Source organism: Equus asinus, chromosome 6 (assembly GCF_041296235.1).
Source record: "Equus asinus isolate D_3611 breed Donkey chromosome 6, EquAss-T2T_v2, whole genome shotgun sequence".
Taxonomy (NCBI): Eukaryota; Metazoa; Chordata; class Mammalia; order Perissodactyla; family Equidae; genus Equus; species Equus asinus.
The window spans coordinates 53,809,942-53,827,166 of record NC_091795.1 but is presented as its reverse complement, the minus strand read 5'-3'; the positions used below and the strand labels follow the sequence as shown (position 1 = coordinate 53,827,166).

The 17,225-nt window shown below is 35.8% G+C and overlaps 1 protein-coding gene across 11 annotated transcripts in view; it reads left to right on the top strand.

Moving 5' to 3' along the window:
* VRK2 (VRK serine/threonine kinase 2) overlaps window positions 1-17,225 on the top strand; it is a 94,964-nt gene that overhangs the window by 53,125 nt on the left and 24,614 nt on the right. For all 11 annotated transcript variants that reach the window (XM_070512069.1, XM_070512074.1, XM_070512065.1 and 8 more), the window contains one exon: window positions 12,665-12,797. In XM_070512069.1, the coding sequence (XP_070368170.1) occupies window positions 12,665-12,797 (133 nt within the window). The remainder of the gene's footprint in view (window positions 1-12,664; window positions 12,798-17,225) is intronic.

Sequence of the window (17,225 nt, the reverse complement as noted above, 5' to 3'; positions counted from 1 at the left end):
GTAAGAATGGTATTATTGCTGTCGGCAAATACTGTCTTTGACATCAATAGAATTTGTAGTTAATGTAGAACAGAGAGGCTATTTTGAATGTTGGATAGTGTGTTTTATGTAGACACAGCTTACATGTGGTGAACCTTTTTTATAATATTACAGCAATGACAGTCAAATTACGTCAGCTAACCTTCTGTGAGTATCTACTGTTTACAGATGACACCAAGCTCTGAGCACGCTTACTGACATGTTGAAAAGTGTGAAGTTCAGATTTGATTTAGACAAAGAGGAAGACCATAAATTGGACGCAATTCAGATAGTCCTCTTCCGTTGCCTGTTTATTTTGTTAAAGGACAGACACAAGTTATGTGCTTTGATATTGGAAATTAATGAAGGTATCATAAGTTCTTCGTATAATCCTTGAGAACTTGTGTCAAAAGGACAAATTGGAAATAGACTTAAGGGAAAAGTTTTCTTTTGTAGGTAAAGGCATTTTTAGTAAAGAAGCAATTGCTAGCCTATGAACTATTAAGGAAATTTCCCCCCAAGATCTGGAAAGCATATTAAGTCACAGCCATATTTAATCAAATAGACTTTCATATATTGCTAAAAGAACCAGGTTGGAATAGAAAAGCAGGTCATGAGGTCAAAATGCTCATATCATTTAGAATACTACCAGCTATACCTCTGTATTTTGTTATCATGCTTGAATTTATGGGGCCATTTAAGGGAGTCATAGACTTGGGCCTCATGGAGCAATAGATGGAGTGAAGAGATAATGATCAAAAGTACAGCTTTTCTGCTGTTTCTTCATATGATAACCTCATGGGTGTGTCTTTAAGTCTCTCAGACTCAATGAATATTAAATATAAAGAAAGGGTAAAATTCCAGATTTGAAATATGAGTAGGTAGTTATGAGATCTAGGAGGAAAAAAACCCCTCATTTTATCCTACTTTTTCAAGAATAAGTGCATGTTTCATCCATCAGAAAACAGAATTGCATACTTTTTACAGCTCACTAAAAGATAAGGTCAAACTGTATTTTTGAAAAATATATCTTTGTACTTATTCTAATAAATATCTTGTTTGAAGGACCAGCCTGGTGGCATAGCAGTTAAATTTGTGTGCTCTGCTTTGGTGGCCCCAGGTTCATGGTTTTGGATCCCAGGCGTGGACCTACACAGTGCTTATCAAGCCATGCTATGTTGGCATCCTACAGCCAAAATAGAGGAAGACTGGTACAGACGTTAGCTCAGTGACAGTCTTCCTCACACACACACACACAAACACACACAAATATGCATCATGTTTGAAAAGTAACCTGGTGCCTTTTAAAAGTTACATTATTTTGTCAAGGCTGAGCAGTAGTAATGCACATGTACATGTATCATTTGCGGCACTTTATTGCTGGCAAAAGCAAGGTAGGGAAGTTGAGGAGAAATAAAGTACTATACAGTAAAAGAATAAAAAGCACATATTTATATCAAAACGTAGTAGCATCTATGAGGCTACATACAGGTTTATAACAGATATCAATGACTTTTGTGAACATAAACATGCTGCGTATTCATTCCTTGCTCATTCCCCTTTGGGCACATAGTGATTTTCATTAGTCAGTAAGCATTTAATTTTTTGTGAAGATTTTCACATTACAGTATCTTTTGAAAAAATAGGAAAATATTATAAACCCTATTCAAATAAAATAAATGTTGGCTTTTTTATAATAAGAGCCTTTAAAGTTTCTGAGTAAGTCTATATGTTCTTCCTAGAGTTTTGAAAGTGTTTTCCAAACTGCCATTTAAAAAAGTCATGCATAGTGTCTGTCACCCTCCATAATATAATTTCTGTCAGTCTCTGGAATGGAGCTTAACAGACGCAATTCTTGCTGCAACAGGGTGTGCTAATTAAAAGGATTTAATTGTATAAAATAGTCTAAATTATGATAAAGTATTTGCTTGTACAAGAAAAATTTAAGTTCTTGAAAAGTGACTCTCATTTTTGGGGTTGTATATACATCTCTTCTCTAACGTGAATTTGGAAAGTGGGGGTAAAGTAGTAATGTGATTTAATGAGTGGTCACATCCTGATGGGCAATGACATTTGTTCACATTAGCATCTTGCTTCTTTCTCTTCCAGCTCTATAATCTCTTGCACCCCTTTTCTAGCTGACATTTTCCTGTCCATTATATCAAATTTTGAGAAATGTTTCCATTTGAGCGAGTCTGGCTGCATGACACTTAGGGTTCTTGGTTGCTCAAGGAGCAGGAAGGCAGCCGAGTAGACTCTTGATGGGAAAGAGGTCCTTTATTTCTTCCATCCTATGAGTCTGTCACTCAGTCCTGCCTAACCTGAGAAAACCAGGAACTGGTTGGATTAGGGTGTTAGCCACCAATCAACCAGTTTGTTTTTGGTACAAAAATGAATTAATCATTTTCTTTCCAAATCTCCTCCTCCTCCTTCTATTCTCTCTTTCTGTGTTCATTGAATCCTCGCTTACCCAGCCAGCCACACCATTTTCAGAGTTATCTTTGACTTTCTCTCTCACCCTCTTATCCAGTAACTGTGGCTCTCTTCTTTGTCTCCCATCTTTTGTTCACCGGTGCCCTAGTCCAGCCTCCCATCGCCTCTTGCCTGGACTATTATAATATTGTTCTAAGTGAACTCTGCTTCCATTTCCTCATTATGATGCTGCCACTGCTGATAATCTTATTCCTTGCAAAAACCTTCAGTGACTTTTATTTGTACAAAAATTGTGTCCCAGCTTCTTAGCATGGTTTTCACAGATTTCTGTAAACTGATGCTAACCAGTTTTTCTGGCTTGTGTTGTGTTTCCAATAACCTCTCCACACCCAACACACATTGACCCATGCCCTGGTTTTCCTTCTTGTGTTATTTCTTCTTCCCTTTCTCCATTTGTGGAAATCTTAGATATTTTTCAAGGCCCAACTTAAATGTTTTTTCTTTCTCTGAGTCCCCCAATTAGAAATAACCTCCCCTTCCTCAAAAATATTATTAAACTTAAATCTATTACACTTTTGTCAGAGTGCAATGTTACCTCTAGACCTTTAGGTGTGCTTATGTCATCTCCCCTTAAAACCCAGTCTTCTGGTCATACTGATTTAGGTTCAGATCTCAACTTTGCCAGTTACTTAAGTTTATTTGTTTTGTATAGAGCACCTAACCTTACTCATCCTATTTTCTCATCCTCAAGATATCTTCAAATAACTTCCTTCTAGGGGCATGAGGGTTAAATGATTTGACTTCTGTAAAGCACTCAATGCTTTCACATAGCAAGTATTCAATGACTATGCATTATTTTCTCTTTCTTTTTTAACTGTATGATTCTTGATAGTTTATCATGCTTGGCACTCAGGTATCTATTGAAAAGAATTTGCTTCAATTGTCCAATTATTACCATCAAGTCAAATCAATAAAAATTTACTTAAACCTACTGTGCAGAAGGCCGTAAATTAGGTGCTGTCATGGATACAAAAAAATGTATATACAACATTATCTTGGCCCTTTGTCCCCTAGGAGCTTACAGCCTGTAAATGTGGAGCCAAGGCATAAGTAAAAGGGAAGCTAAATAATTTTGTACATTTTTAAATTGTAAATCCATGTGGACACAGATGAAAATCCAATAAGTTGCCCTGTGGTTAAAGGGATCGACATACCAGAATAGATTCAGATATGTGTGAATTCAGAGGGAGTGAAGTGTGAATCCAGGAGGTATGGTAGGAAGTAGAGAAGAGCACTTGGGTATCCCTGGAGGGGAGCTGAACTGAAGAAAAAGGCCCTTCCTATTTGATTTACTGCAAAGAAGAGTAGTTTTCACAGGGTGCTCTGTAATCACTGGTTTTACCCATTCATGGGAAAAGTAAAGCAATCTAAGAGTCTACAAGCATCAGGAAGCAAAGGAGATGGGAAGTAAAGGCTTAACTAAGTGCAGAACTTGAGAATGTGGCAAAGATGGGTGCACATCTGGCCATTTAAAATAGGAAGTTGATTTTTGAGACTGGCCTGCTTAGTATAGGAAAGTCTGATGGTCATCAAAGGCTAATTTGTTTTTCGTCTTCATTTGGTTAGCACTTTTAATCAAGGCTATGATTTACTGACCACCTGTGTCAAATCCAGTTCTCAGAGAAGCAGATGCTGAGACAGAATTAGGAGTACAAGGGTTTTGTTGGGGAAAGGAAGTATATTAACTATGAGAGATAAAAGGAAGGGAAGCAGGGTTGGACAAGAAAGCTTTCAGAGTGGGATTTTTTTTTTTTTTTTTTGAGGAAAATTAGCCCTGAGCTAACATCTGCCACCAATCCTCTTGCTTTTGCTGAGGAAGATTGGCCCTGAGCTAACATCCGTGCCCATCTTCCTCTATTTTATATGTGGGATGCCTGACACAGCATGGCTTGATAAGCTGTGCCTAGGTCTGCACCCTGGATCCGAACCAGCAAACCCTGGGCTGCCAAAGCAGAGTGTGTGAACTTAACCCCTGTGCCACCAGGAGTGGGATATTGATATGACACCTGTGAAAGGAAAGAGGACAAGAAGGATTGGGCAGGGAAAGCTCAGACTATGACACGTTCTGACAAAGCCTCAGCCAAGCCATTAGGGAGCATCAGAGCAAAGAGTGCCCATTAGAAGAGTCTCTGTTGGGGTAGAAATGGCCACACAGTTCGCCCACCATGATCATTCTTTGGCAGTGGCTACCCAGGAAAAGTGTGGCCATAGCTGCCATGCTATGGCAGTTCCTAATAGCCCTGCCGCTGGAGGTTGTCAGCTTATTTCAGTCCTCAAAGGTGAAAGGCCAGTTCTTTCTTGATGGGATTGCACCTCAGTGGCTGCCACACTACCTTTTCAATAATAAAATATTAAATTGAAAGTCCATGAGAGCATTAGTTTTAGGTTAGGTGTCTTTTGGGGGGCTGAGAAATTCCCTAAAATAATAAAACCCTTTGTAGAAGCTGGACTTAGTGAACACTGGGTGACCCGCATTGTTTGGGTGTATCACATTATTTTTCATCTGTTAAATGTGGATAATGACACACAGCTTCCCTACCTACCTCACAAAGCTGTGAAAAAACATGATACATATCTAAGAAAGGTAAAAAAAAAGAAAAATGAGTACCATATGGAAATGTGAGAGGCAGTACAGTATAATAGAAAGATCTATGGGATTAAAGTAAAAGGAAGCAGGCAGGGCTGTCCTTTTACTTATGGAGAAAGGAAATGGTTACTAAATTCAGAAAAGTTGCATAAAAAGAAAATCATTTAAAATGCATTAGGGAGCTAGATATTTAAATTTTCCTATGTCTAATCTTATTACAACGCAAACAATCATCCCCCTGCTTGACTTTGGTGATCTCGAGTTTCCTAGTACAGGCTTTCCTAAAACCAGGGATACTATGTATATATTTATACTTAAAGTGAAAAATATTAACTAATTTTCTTTTGATTTCACAGAAAAAAAGAGATAATATTTAAAAAGTTAAATGAAAACCAAGTTTTACTTTAGAGTAGGGATTGGCAAACTTTTTCTGTAAAGAGCCAGGTAGTAAATATTTTAGGCTTTTACGAGCTCTGTGGGCCACATATGGATCTCTGTTGCATATTCTTTTTCTTTGTTTCTTTGTTTCTTTCTTTCCTTTTTTTTTACAATGCTATAAAAATGTAAAAATCATTCTTAGCTCAAGGGCACACAAAAACAGGACCTAGACCGCAACCCCTACTGTAGACTCAGTTCTGCTTAAACTTATTTTTGACTTCAACAAAATTTCAGAAATAGACAAACTCCAAATTCTGTATTTACAAAAAAGAGAATGGACTTTGAAGTCATACTGGCATGGATTTGAATCTGCTTCCATCCTTTACTAGCTCTGTGACTTGGACAAGTTATTTAACCACTGGGATGCTCAGCTTCCTCAAATGTAAAATGAGACCAATGCTACCTGGCTGGGTGTTTGTCTGGATTTAATGAAAGAATTTGTGAAAGATACTTTGCTCAGTGATTATCACACAATTAGAATCTTCACAAATGTTACTCCTTTCCTCCCTTCCTCATCTTGTTTGACAACATTTCCCAGCCTTTTGTTTTCCTTTCTTCAAATTGTTCTAAGAATATTTTAGGTTGTATATTTCTTCCAAGTTATCATAGTAGAAACTCTCACTTTGACTTAATTTGAGTAAAATTAATTTGTCAACATTTTGATTACTTAGGACAAATTATTGACTTTACTTTCTCTTGCATCAAATCTCTATCCAGTACATGCAGTTATTCCTAGATTTCTTCAGTAGTGCCCCACAATCTATATTTTTAAAAATATATTGATAGATGCTAATGGTAAAATTTCCATGAGAATTTTAGAGAATTTATCCAATTCTCATAAAATCTATAAGAATATAAATATTTTAAACCATACACTACGCTAGTAGATAAAAATCTACAAACAAACAAACAAAAAGGTTTATAGGGGAAGTGGGGATAGACAGTTGTTTGTTTTGCTATTTTATTCAATAGCTTTCCATGATTATTTGAATCCTACCCACAACTCTTTATTAAGACCACTAATTGTGCACCCAATATTGGAGAGCCTAGTATATAAAGCATATATGAACAGATCTGAAGGGAGAAATACACAGCAATACAATAATAGTAGGGAGTTTCAATACTCCACTTTCAACAATGGATAGATCATCCACACCGAAAATCAATGAGGAAACATTGGACTTAAACTATGCGTTAAACCAGATGGATCTGACAGACATATACAAAACAGTCTATCCAACAGCAGCAGAATACACATTCTTCTCACACGCACCTGGAATATTCTCTAGAATAAATCATATGTTAGGACATGAACAAGTCTTAATAAATTTAAGAAGAATGCAGTCATACCAAGCATCTTTTCCAACCAGAATGGTATGAAACTAGAAATCAATTACGAGAAGAAAACTGGGAAATTCACAAATATGCATGCTCCTGAACAACCAATAGGTCAATGAAGAAATCAAATGGGCAATCAAAAAATACCTTGAGAAAAGTGAAAATGGAAACATGACATACCAAAACTTACGGAATGCAGCAAAGGAACTTCTAAGAGGGAAATTTGTAGCAATAAACACCTATCTTAAGAAAAAAGAAAGATCTCAAATAAACAACCTAACTCTACCCCTAAAGGAACTAGAAAAAGAACAAACTAAGCACAAAGTTAGTAGATGGAAAGAGATAATAAATTTTAGAGCAGAAATAAATGAAATAGAGACTAAAAAGACAATAGAAAAGATCAATTGAAACTGGGAGCTGGAGTTTTGGAAAAAAAACAATATTGACAAACCTTTAGCTAGACTAAGAAAAAAAGAGAGAATACTCAAATAAATGAAATCAGAAAGAGAATCTTTTTCAAACTCTTCCAAAAAGTAAACAAGGAGAGAACATTTCTAAACTCATTTTAAGAGGCCAGCATTATCGTGTTACCAAAACCAGACAAGGACACTACAGGAAAAGAAAAGTACAGGCTAATATCCCTGATGACCACAGGTATAGAAATCCTCAACAAAATATTAGCAAACTGATTTCAACAGTCTTTAAAGGGATAATGTACCATGAACAAGTAGGACTCATTCTTGGGATGCAAGGATAGTTCAACATATGCAAACCAATGTGATGTACATTAACAAAATGAAGGTTAAGAATCATATGATCATGTCAATACATGCTGAAAAAACATTTGACAAAATTCAACATTCTTTCATTATTTAAAACTCCCAAAGAATTGAGTCTAGAACAAACATACCTCAACATAATAAAGGCCAATTGTGATAAGCCCACAGCCAACATCCTAGTCAGTGGTGAAAAACTAAAAGCTTTTCCTGTAAGATCAGGGATGAGACAAGGATGCCCACTCTCACTACTTTTATTCAATATAGTACCAGAAGTTCTAGCCAGAGCAGTTAGGCAAGGAAAAGAAAACGCATGCAAATCAGAAAGGAAGAAATAAAATTATCTCTGTTTGTGGATGACGTGATATTATATAGAGAAAACACTAAAGACTCTACCAAAAAACTGTTAGAACTAATAAGTGACTGCAGTAAAGTTGTAAGGTATGAAATCAATATACAAAAATCAGTTGCATTTCTATACACTACCAATGAGCTATCAGAAAGAGCAATTAAGTAAACAGTCCCATTTACAGTAGCATCAAAAATAATAAAATACTTAGGAATAAATTTAGCCAAGAACATGAAAGATCTATACACTACAAACCATAAAACATTGACAAAAGAAATGGAAGAAGACACAAATACATGGAAAGATAGTCCATGCTCATGGACTGGAAGAATTAATATTATTAAAATGTCCATAATACCCAAAGCAACCTACAGATTCAATTCAGTGCCTATCAAAATTCCAATGGCATTTTTCACAGAAATAGAAAGCAATCCTAAAATTTCTATAGAACCACAGAAGGCCCTGAATAGCCAAAGCAATCTTGAGAAAGAAGAATGAAGCCAGAGGCATCACATTTTCTGATTTCAAAGTACATACAAAGCTGTAGTAATCAAAACAGTATGGTATAGGCATAAAAACAGACACATAAATCAATGGAACAGAGTAGAGACCCCAGAAATAAACTCATGCATATATGGTCACTTAATTTTTGTCAAAGGAGCCAAGAATATAAAATTGGGCAAGGATAGTCTCTTAAATAAATGGTTTTGGGAAAACTGGATACTGACATGGAAAAGAATGAAACTGGACCCCATCTTATACCATACACAAAAATCAACTTAAAATCGATTAAAGCCTTAAGCATAAGACTTGAAACAATAAAACTCCTAGAAGAAAACATAGGAAAAATCTCCTTGGCATTGGTCTTGGCAATGATTTTTGGATTTGACACCAAAAGCAAAGGCAACTAAAGCAAAAATAAACAAGTGGGACTACATCAAACTAAAAAGCTTCTGCACAGCACAGGAAACCATCGACAAAATGAATAGCCAACCCAGGAGTGGGAGAAAATATTTTGAAAGTACATATCTGATAAGGGTTAGTATTCAAAATATACAAGAAACTCATACAACTCAATAGCAAAAAACCAAATAACCCAATTAAAAAATGGGCAAAGGACCTGAATGGACTTTTTCCAAAGAAGACATCCAAATGGCCAACAGGTACATAAAAAGGTGCTCAACATCACTAATCATCAGGGAAATGCAAATCAAAACCACAATGAGCTATCAACACACAACTGTTAGCTAGGCTATTATCAAAAAAATGAGATAGCAAATGCTAGGAAGGATGTGAAGAAAAGAAAATCCTTGTACACTGCTAGTGGGAATGTAAACTGGTACAGTCATTATGGAAAACAGTATAGAACTTCCTCAAGGAATTAAAAATAGAACTACCATATGATCCAGCAATCCCACGTCTGGGTATATATCCAAAGTAAACAAAATCATTATCTCAAAGAGATATCAGTACTCCCATGTCATTGCAGTATTGTTCACAATAGACAAGGTATGGAAACAATCTAACGTCTGTTTATAGATGAATAGATAAAGAAAATGTGGTGTATAGATATACAATGGAATATTATTCAGCCTTAAAAAAGAAGGAAATCCTGCCATTTGTAACAGTGTGGATGAACCTGGAGGGCATTACACTAACTGAAATAAGCCAGACAGAGCAATCAAATACCGCATGGTATCACTTATATGTGTAATCTAAAACACACATACGCAAAAGTTGAACTCAAAGAAACAGAAAGTCAAATGGTAGTTGCCAGTGTCTAAGGAGTGGGGGAAATGAGGAGAGGTTGGTAAAAGGGGACAGACTTTCAGTTATAAGATGAATAAGTTCTGAGGATCTAATGTAGAACATGGTGACTATAGTTGATAATACTGTATTGTAAAATTGAAATTTACTAAGAGAATAGAACTTGTGTTCTCACCAAAATGGCCACCAAGAGCATTTCTGGTTGGTTGGGTGATACCTGGTATTATTGCTTAAGAGTTGGTGATTTATTTCTTAGAGTGCATTCTCCCTGAGGCTGCAACCATACACGTTTTAAATCACTTTTAGGTTTGAAATATTTGTTAACTAAAAGAGCAAAAGATTAGTGTATGTTTTCTTTACTATATTGTTAGGTTCTTGTAGTTATATTAAATGTAGACCCTGCATTGCCTTTCAAAGTTTGAGTAACTCAGCACAACCTTGACGCGCATAGCTCAGTGGTGACCAAGAAAGCCTTAATGTTCCCTTGACTAAACTTCAGACAGGTGTCTTCCTGACTCTAGGAAACTGTTCCCCCTTTTCTTAGAGCATTTACCTAAGAAAACTTGAAATTGTAATTCTTACTGTGCCCCTTTGAGATGTAAATCTTCTCCCAGCCTCTTGCCAGTTTTACAACCCTGGAATGTGTTTCTCAAGGAGCTCAAGGATCTAGGAGTAATCCCTTTAAATGCAATCATTAGGAAGGATCCTGTCCCTGTCCTCCCAGGCTTGGAGGGAAGGTAGGAGTGTAAACGCCAATTAGCAAACATAGATAACCTAGTCACACTGACTAGTCTCCCCTTAATTTCCTCCAGTACTTTTCCACTAGCTCACCCCCAGTGCTTAAAAACTTTCCCACCTTTTGTTTCAGTGGAGTCGAGTTAAATCTCTCTGTTGTTGTAAGTTTCTCTCCCCTATTGCGACAGCCTTGAATAGTCTCTCCCTTGTCTATTTAACTTGTCCAGTGTGATTTCCTTTTGACAGTGATTGAGAATGAAGACTCTGGAGTGAGAACTGCAATAGAATCTTGGCTCCATTTTACTACATTAGTCACATAACCTCACTAAACTTCAGTTTGCACATGAGTAAAATGGAGACAGTGGTACCTACCTATAGGTTCTGTGAGGATGGCATGGATCAATGAATGTAAAGCTTTCAGCATGCTGTCTGGTGCACATTAGGCACTCCATAAATTTTAGGTCTAATTTTTTTGGCTAATGACTACCTGAAAAGTTTCTTGATAACTCTCTCTCTCTTTTTTTAATAGTAAACTAATGTATTTAAAATGTTTCCATTTGCTAAATTATGACCGTGTACATTTTCGGGATATCTACTTTGCAAAATGAAGTCTATCTATTTGGTTCTTGAAATACATAAAGATAAAAATGCATCATAAATAATGAAAGCAAGCAACCAGTTATATAATTAATTGGTCGTGAAGTCTAGGTACTTAGGTCAGAGGGATCAGTTACTTCTGAGGCCATGTTGAGACACCATCTGTGGGCGAGAGAGACAAAACTGAAATAATCATGTTTTCAGACACTCTAGCAAGCTATGTTCTCCAACAAATGAAGAAAACTGCTGTTTCTATTTTGAAGTTCAACATATCTCGTACTTAGGCTATCCTAAACCAAAAACTTAAAGAAACTGAAATTTAGATACGAAGTTTTCTTTTAAAAGATATATTTTAAAATGCACGTTGTATTGCAATACTCTATTGTTTTGAAGCTACATCATGAAATGTTGCCTTAATCCCTACTTTTTTTGTTTTTGAGGAAGATTAGCCCTGGGCTAACTACTGCCAATCCTCCTCTTTTTGCTGAGGAAGACTGGCCCTGAGCTAACGTCCGTGCCCGTCTTCCTCTGCTTTATATGTGGGAAGCCTACCAAGCATGGCCAAGCAGTGCCATGTCTGCACCCGGGATCCGAACCGGTGAACCCCGGGCCGCCAAGAAGCGGAAAGTATGAATTTAACTGCTGCGCCACCATCCCGGCCCATTAATCCCTACATTTTAAAGAAATACATGTGAAACAACACATTTTAAAAGTTAAAACTGCTTGCTTTTTGGGGGGAGCATAGTAACAGATAGTTGAGAAGTACTATATTCTGATTACAGGTCAGAATAAATGTCTAGTCATAACAGTTCCCTATTGAGTGTATGCTCTATCTGTAAAATACTTCTCTGCCCTCTTTCTCTCTCCAAAAGTAATCTAAGAAAAATTCACTTGAATTGCTATCTGACTTTTAACAATCTATATTCTGTTTGGAGACCCTGCTTGCAATTCTGACTGACTTACAAAGATAACAGTGATGATATGGATCGGTCTGAAAGGCCAAAAGTACTGCATTGATGTTCCATTCTTAAATAGAGACAACATGATGGTGTTTTTTGTCTTTTTTCTTTTAAGAGTATTACCTCTTACAATATGTTCACTATTTTTATACTTCCTGTTCATGGAGACTCCTATAACATAGGTTAATATTTTCAGATTGTTTGGGCTCGTCTCCCCTCCCTGTTAAAATAGTTTTATGTTACATGGAGGGGTTACAAGTAAAGGGAGAGCCTCATAAGCTGTATGAATACAGATAAAAAGATCTATTATGGTAAATGGTGTCTAGATGCCTACCTGGAGGAAAGGGAATTTAGGAGCAAAATAAAAAGACTGAAAATCTAAGTCAACTCAGAAACAAGATATGCCTATGATGAAGTAAGGATTTAAGTTGGAAAGTTAGTTTGTTATGGCCCCCAGTTGTATATGTTTTATCCTGAGGCACCATTTGGTTTAATAAAATGTAGATCTGAGGCTGTTCTTAACCTCTCAGTTTCTTAAGACTTAATTATAAAGGTTATATTTTCAAAGGACAAAAGCATTATTCATCTGTCGGTTCATGTCTTCCAGGTTTATCTTGCAGATTATGGACTTTGCTACAGATATTGTCCCAATGGGAACCACAAACAGTATCAGGAAAATCCTAGGAAATGCCATAATGGAACAATAGAGTTTACAAGCCTGGATGCCCACAGGGGAGTGGGTAGGTTCTCTTTTCCTTTTTCTTATTTTTATTTCAGAAGAATGATTAAAGAGTAATAAGACTCCATGAAATGACCTTTGCATAGTCCGTTTGAAGAGTGAGAGCATTGGTGAGATTTTCTCAAAAGTAGTGAATTTCTGTATGCCAATAAATATTTCTTCTAACATGGGAAGGAGATACAGACTGACAAGTGAGAAAGGAGCAAAAGGGTATCAAGTAAGCAAACATTGATGGTCATTTTGGGCAGAAATTACTAGTTTGTATAGAATAAACTTGGAAGTCAGCAACTGAATTTTTATGCTGTAGTGAATATCACAGATTTGGTAAAGGTGCACGTGTGAAGAATTATTCCTTGTTTTCTTTGTGCCCTTCTAAAGCTTTCATTGAGCTTTAGAAGATACCATCTCTCAACAAAAAGGAAATCTTTCCTGCAACTATAAAGTGTTAACTTGTGGAAATCTCTCCTAGTCGCCTTTCATATATCTTACTTATTTAAACTCACTTTGATGGTATTGGAAACACATTTGCAGGTAAATTACATACATAGTCCTTTTATTGGATATTGATTATACTGCCTTGCATTCCAAGGCAGACTTAATTCAACAATTCCCTAATTAGTTAAAGTCATAACCTATGTCTTGTATTCATTTACCATTAATTAAACCTTAGCTGTTTATTACACTGCAGTCCAAATCCAATAGCCGACCCAGAAAGCCATGGAAAAGGAAGTAGGAGGTCAATATTGAAAATATATGGTGCAGAGTCCCACTGATGGTTGCTTTGTTCACAATCAATATGGTCAATGCAACTGTACTTTCTTAGTTGCTCTGTCAGCAAGACAAAAAGTCAATTCTAATGTTATGCTAGTGAAAAAATGGCGATTATTGAAAAACTTTGGCTTTCAAAATTATATTCTTTGTAAACTTTGCTTATAAAAGTGCTTTCAAATATGCTAAACCATACATATAATTTTTAAACAGCTTTACAAGGACCACAGTTTCACTAAAAGGCAATTAGACATTTGCACTTGTTAATGGCTGTTGAACTGTTACCCTAAACTGATACTTTCTAACGAGTTTTAGTTGGTACAAACAACTGTATATTATTGCCTTTTCTATTAAAAGGACCATTGACCATGTAATGTAGAGGGTCTTGATCATTTTCTGGAGCAATTAAAACCCACACTAGTTTAAGGTAGGCTGATGGCAGAGTGAAATAAGTGTGTCAGTGGTATACCTCCTTCCTTTCAGGAAAAAGCATAGGTTAAATTTTCTGAAATGGAAATTAGCTTTTATACTCCTCATCAGAGTAAATCACTACATTTGTTTTTTGAAAGATAGTTTGGTTGGAAAAGTAACGATCACTCAGAAATTTTGTAATATTGTGTAATTTTTCACCATTTACATTATTAACAAATCAGTGAGCATTTACAGATATAAATGAGACATGGCTTTAATTAAGTTAAGAAATGTAAGAGTCAAATGCTCATTGGTAGTTTTTTTTTTTTTTAATTTAAAGTTCTTTCACTCTCAATGAATTTTGTTCTTCACTTTTGCCAGATTTACCAGTATGGAAGAATTTTAAGAAACCTGAAAGTACTTATTTGATAGTAATATAACTGGACATTTACTATACAGAGTCTCAAGTTTTAGTCTGGTTACATTATTAATGATATTAACTTATGGTTGGTCCTCTTATTTCAACTGATAGCTCTCATACTGATCTGATCTGGTTCTTTTTTTTTTCTTTGAAGATTGGCACCTGAGCTAACAACTTGCCAATCTCTTTTTTTTTTTTTTTTTGCTTTTTCTCCTCCCCCCAGTAGATAGTTGTATACTTTTAGTTGTGGGTCCTTCTAGTTGTGGCATGTGGGACACCACCTCAGCATGGCTTGATGAGCCGTGCCATGTCCATGCCCAGGATCAGAACCAGCGAAACCCTGGGCCGCCGAAGCAGAGCGCATGAACTTAACCACTCAGCCACGGGTCTGGCCCCCTGATCTGGTTTTGACAATTAAAATAGCTAAGAAACCATTGTCATTATGGAATGGGAAGCAGAGTCATTACATGTTGGTCTGGTCAATGTTTGGACTGTGGTAATTCTGAAAGTCCTCTACAGTCATTCCATAGTGGAGGGCAGTGTTTTCATTGTGCTGTCTTCATGAAAGATTTGAACAAATTTTTATTTTGTAGTGCATTTAAGTATTTTCTCCCTAAATAATAATATATGATGATGAGCTGGGTAGATTTCAGCATGCTAGATCTTTGGGGAGAAGATTGAACTTTGAATGATGGTAGAAAGATGATATTTATTCAGGGGAGAGCCTACACTACATATTTTGATATTTGCTGGAAAGTTATCTGCTGGAGTGAATATTCACTTTTATCGTAGGTTTCACAGGATTCCTTTAGAAAGTAGATTTCCTTGGGGCTGGCCCCGAGGTGTAGTGGTTAAGTTCATGTGCTCAGCTTTGGTGGCCCCAGGTTTGTGGGTTCAGATCCCCGGCAGGGGCCTACACACCACTCATCAAGCCATTCTGTGGCACCATCCTACATACAAATAGGGGAATATTGGCACACATGTTAGCTCAGGGCGGGTCTTCCTCACACACACAAAAAATAGATTCTCTTAATGCATTTAAAATAGAATTTACACTAAAATTCTAGGCATATCTATATCTACATATATACATACATACATATATATGCATATACATATATATACACACATACATAAGTGTATCTGTATATTTGCTGAAATTTTAATATGCAGTTTTAGTCTGGCATATAAAGTGAAGGATTTGATATCCTCAAATGTCTGAATACTATTCATTCCTAATATTTTACATTTAATTTTCCAAAGTAAAACATTTCACTTTAGGATTTTATTAGAAATGAAGTAATCATTTAGTCATATCTAGAACACAGAATAAACAAGGCCATAAATCCTGTAGGTAAATGCAGAAGGTCAGATTCATAAATATTCATGTGTTTACTTTCAGTACAGTCACTATGTAGTTTAATCTCAGAAAAAACCTTTTCCATTCCTGTCCAGCTAGGAGATCCAATAAATACTAAGAAAGATAATGCAAAGGAAAGCATAAAGACCAAAACAAGTTATCAGTAGGAAATAGAACCTGTAGTTGTCAGATCATTTGCTGAGTATCAGGTGAGGCCCAGGGAAATAGTCCGGCTTCAGTGTAACACTGACTTAGGAGTTAACCACTTAGCAGAGACTGTTAACCTGATCCTACTATCTGGTCTCTGCTACTTTTTGTAGTGGTTTTTCAGAAAGCAAAGCCAACACGTTTTTCCGTGGATTAGTTGGGTTTTTATAATGAAGGAGCTAATCAGCACTTTCACCTAAGCATTTTCTAGTTCAACTTGATGTAAAAAGAGGATAGCTTGTATTATTACAAACAAAAACGTATGAATAGAGGTATATAGAGATGGATGGATATAGATGAAAAGATGGATAAATGAAAAGATAACCATTCCTGGAACTATCATACGTCTCTATATTTGTGTTTAAAAAAAAATTGTAGTTATTCTTCCAAACTCAATTCTCTTGTGTGACCTAAAGGTATTTTCTGAGTGACTGAAGTGCTTCATTTAGTGTAAAATTAGAGTAATATATGTTGGGCTTATTTCTTCTATTATTAAGTTTTTATTCTTCATAAAAACTAACATGTATAAACATTGGCACATTTTGGGCTTGTTGCCTGATAATTAAAGAGAATTATATCTGTGTCAAATGTACTATTTCAAAATTTGTTACATTCTTAGTAATGTTAAAAAGCAATATTTGGATCAATATGTGGTATGGATTTTTGTAGATTTTTCTACTCACTGAGGCATGCAGTCAATACCTAATTTCTCTAGAGATATACTGCATTTAACATATTGAGCTTTTTTTAAATACTTCAGACCTGTGCATTGAGTATATAATACCTGTTTTAATTTGACATCATTGACCATAAAATCTGATATCTAAATTGTGTTTTAAATGTCCATTTGTTTATATAATATATTCAGTATCAAGGAAACAGATATATTACATACTTTTTTATTTTTGCCAATTGCTACTGTATATGAAATCCAAGTCTTGTGTTATTTCTTGCATGGTTTCATTTCACTTTAATCTAGCACTCCAACTTACAAAATATATGTGAAATAAACTGAGAATGTATTTTCATGTTTCCAAACTTGGGGAAATGACATGGTTTACACAATATTTATCTTCTTAAACAATAATTCAAAAGGGAAACCCATTTTCCAATTATAAGATATTAAGGGCAAAACATCAAATTATTGATATGCTCTGTTCAATCTATTAGAAAAACATACTGTTGGTTTCTATTTTTAGGTAAATTAGATTGCTATAAATAGTCTTTAGTTGATGTATAAATAAACATTAATGACAATACTA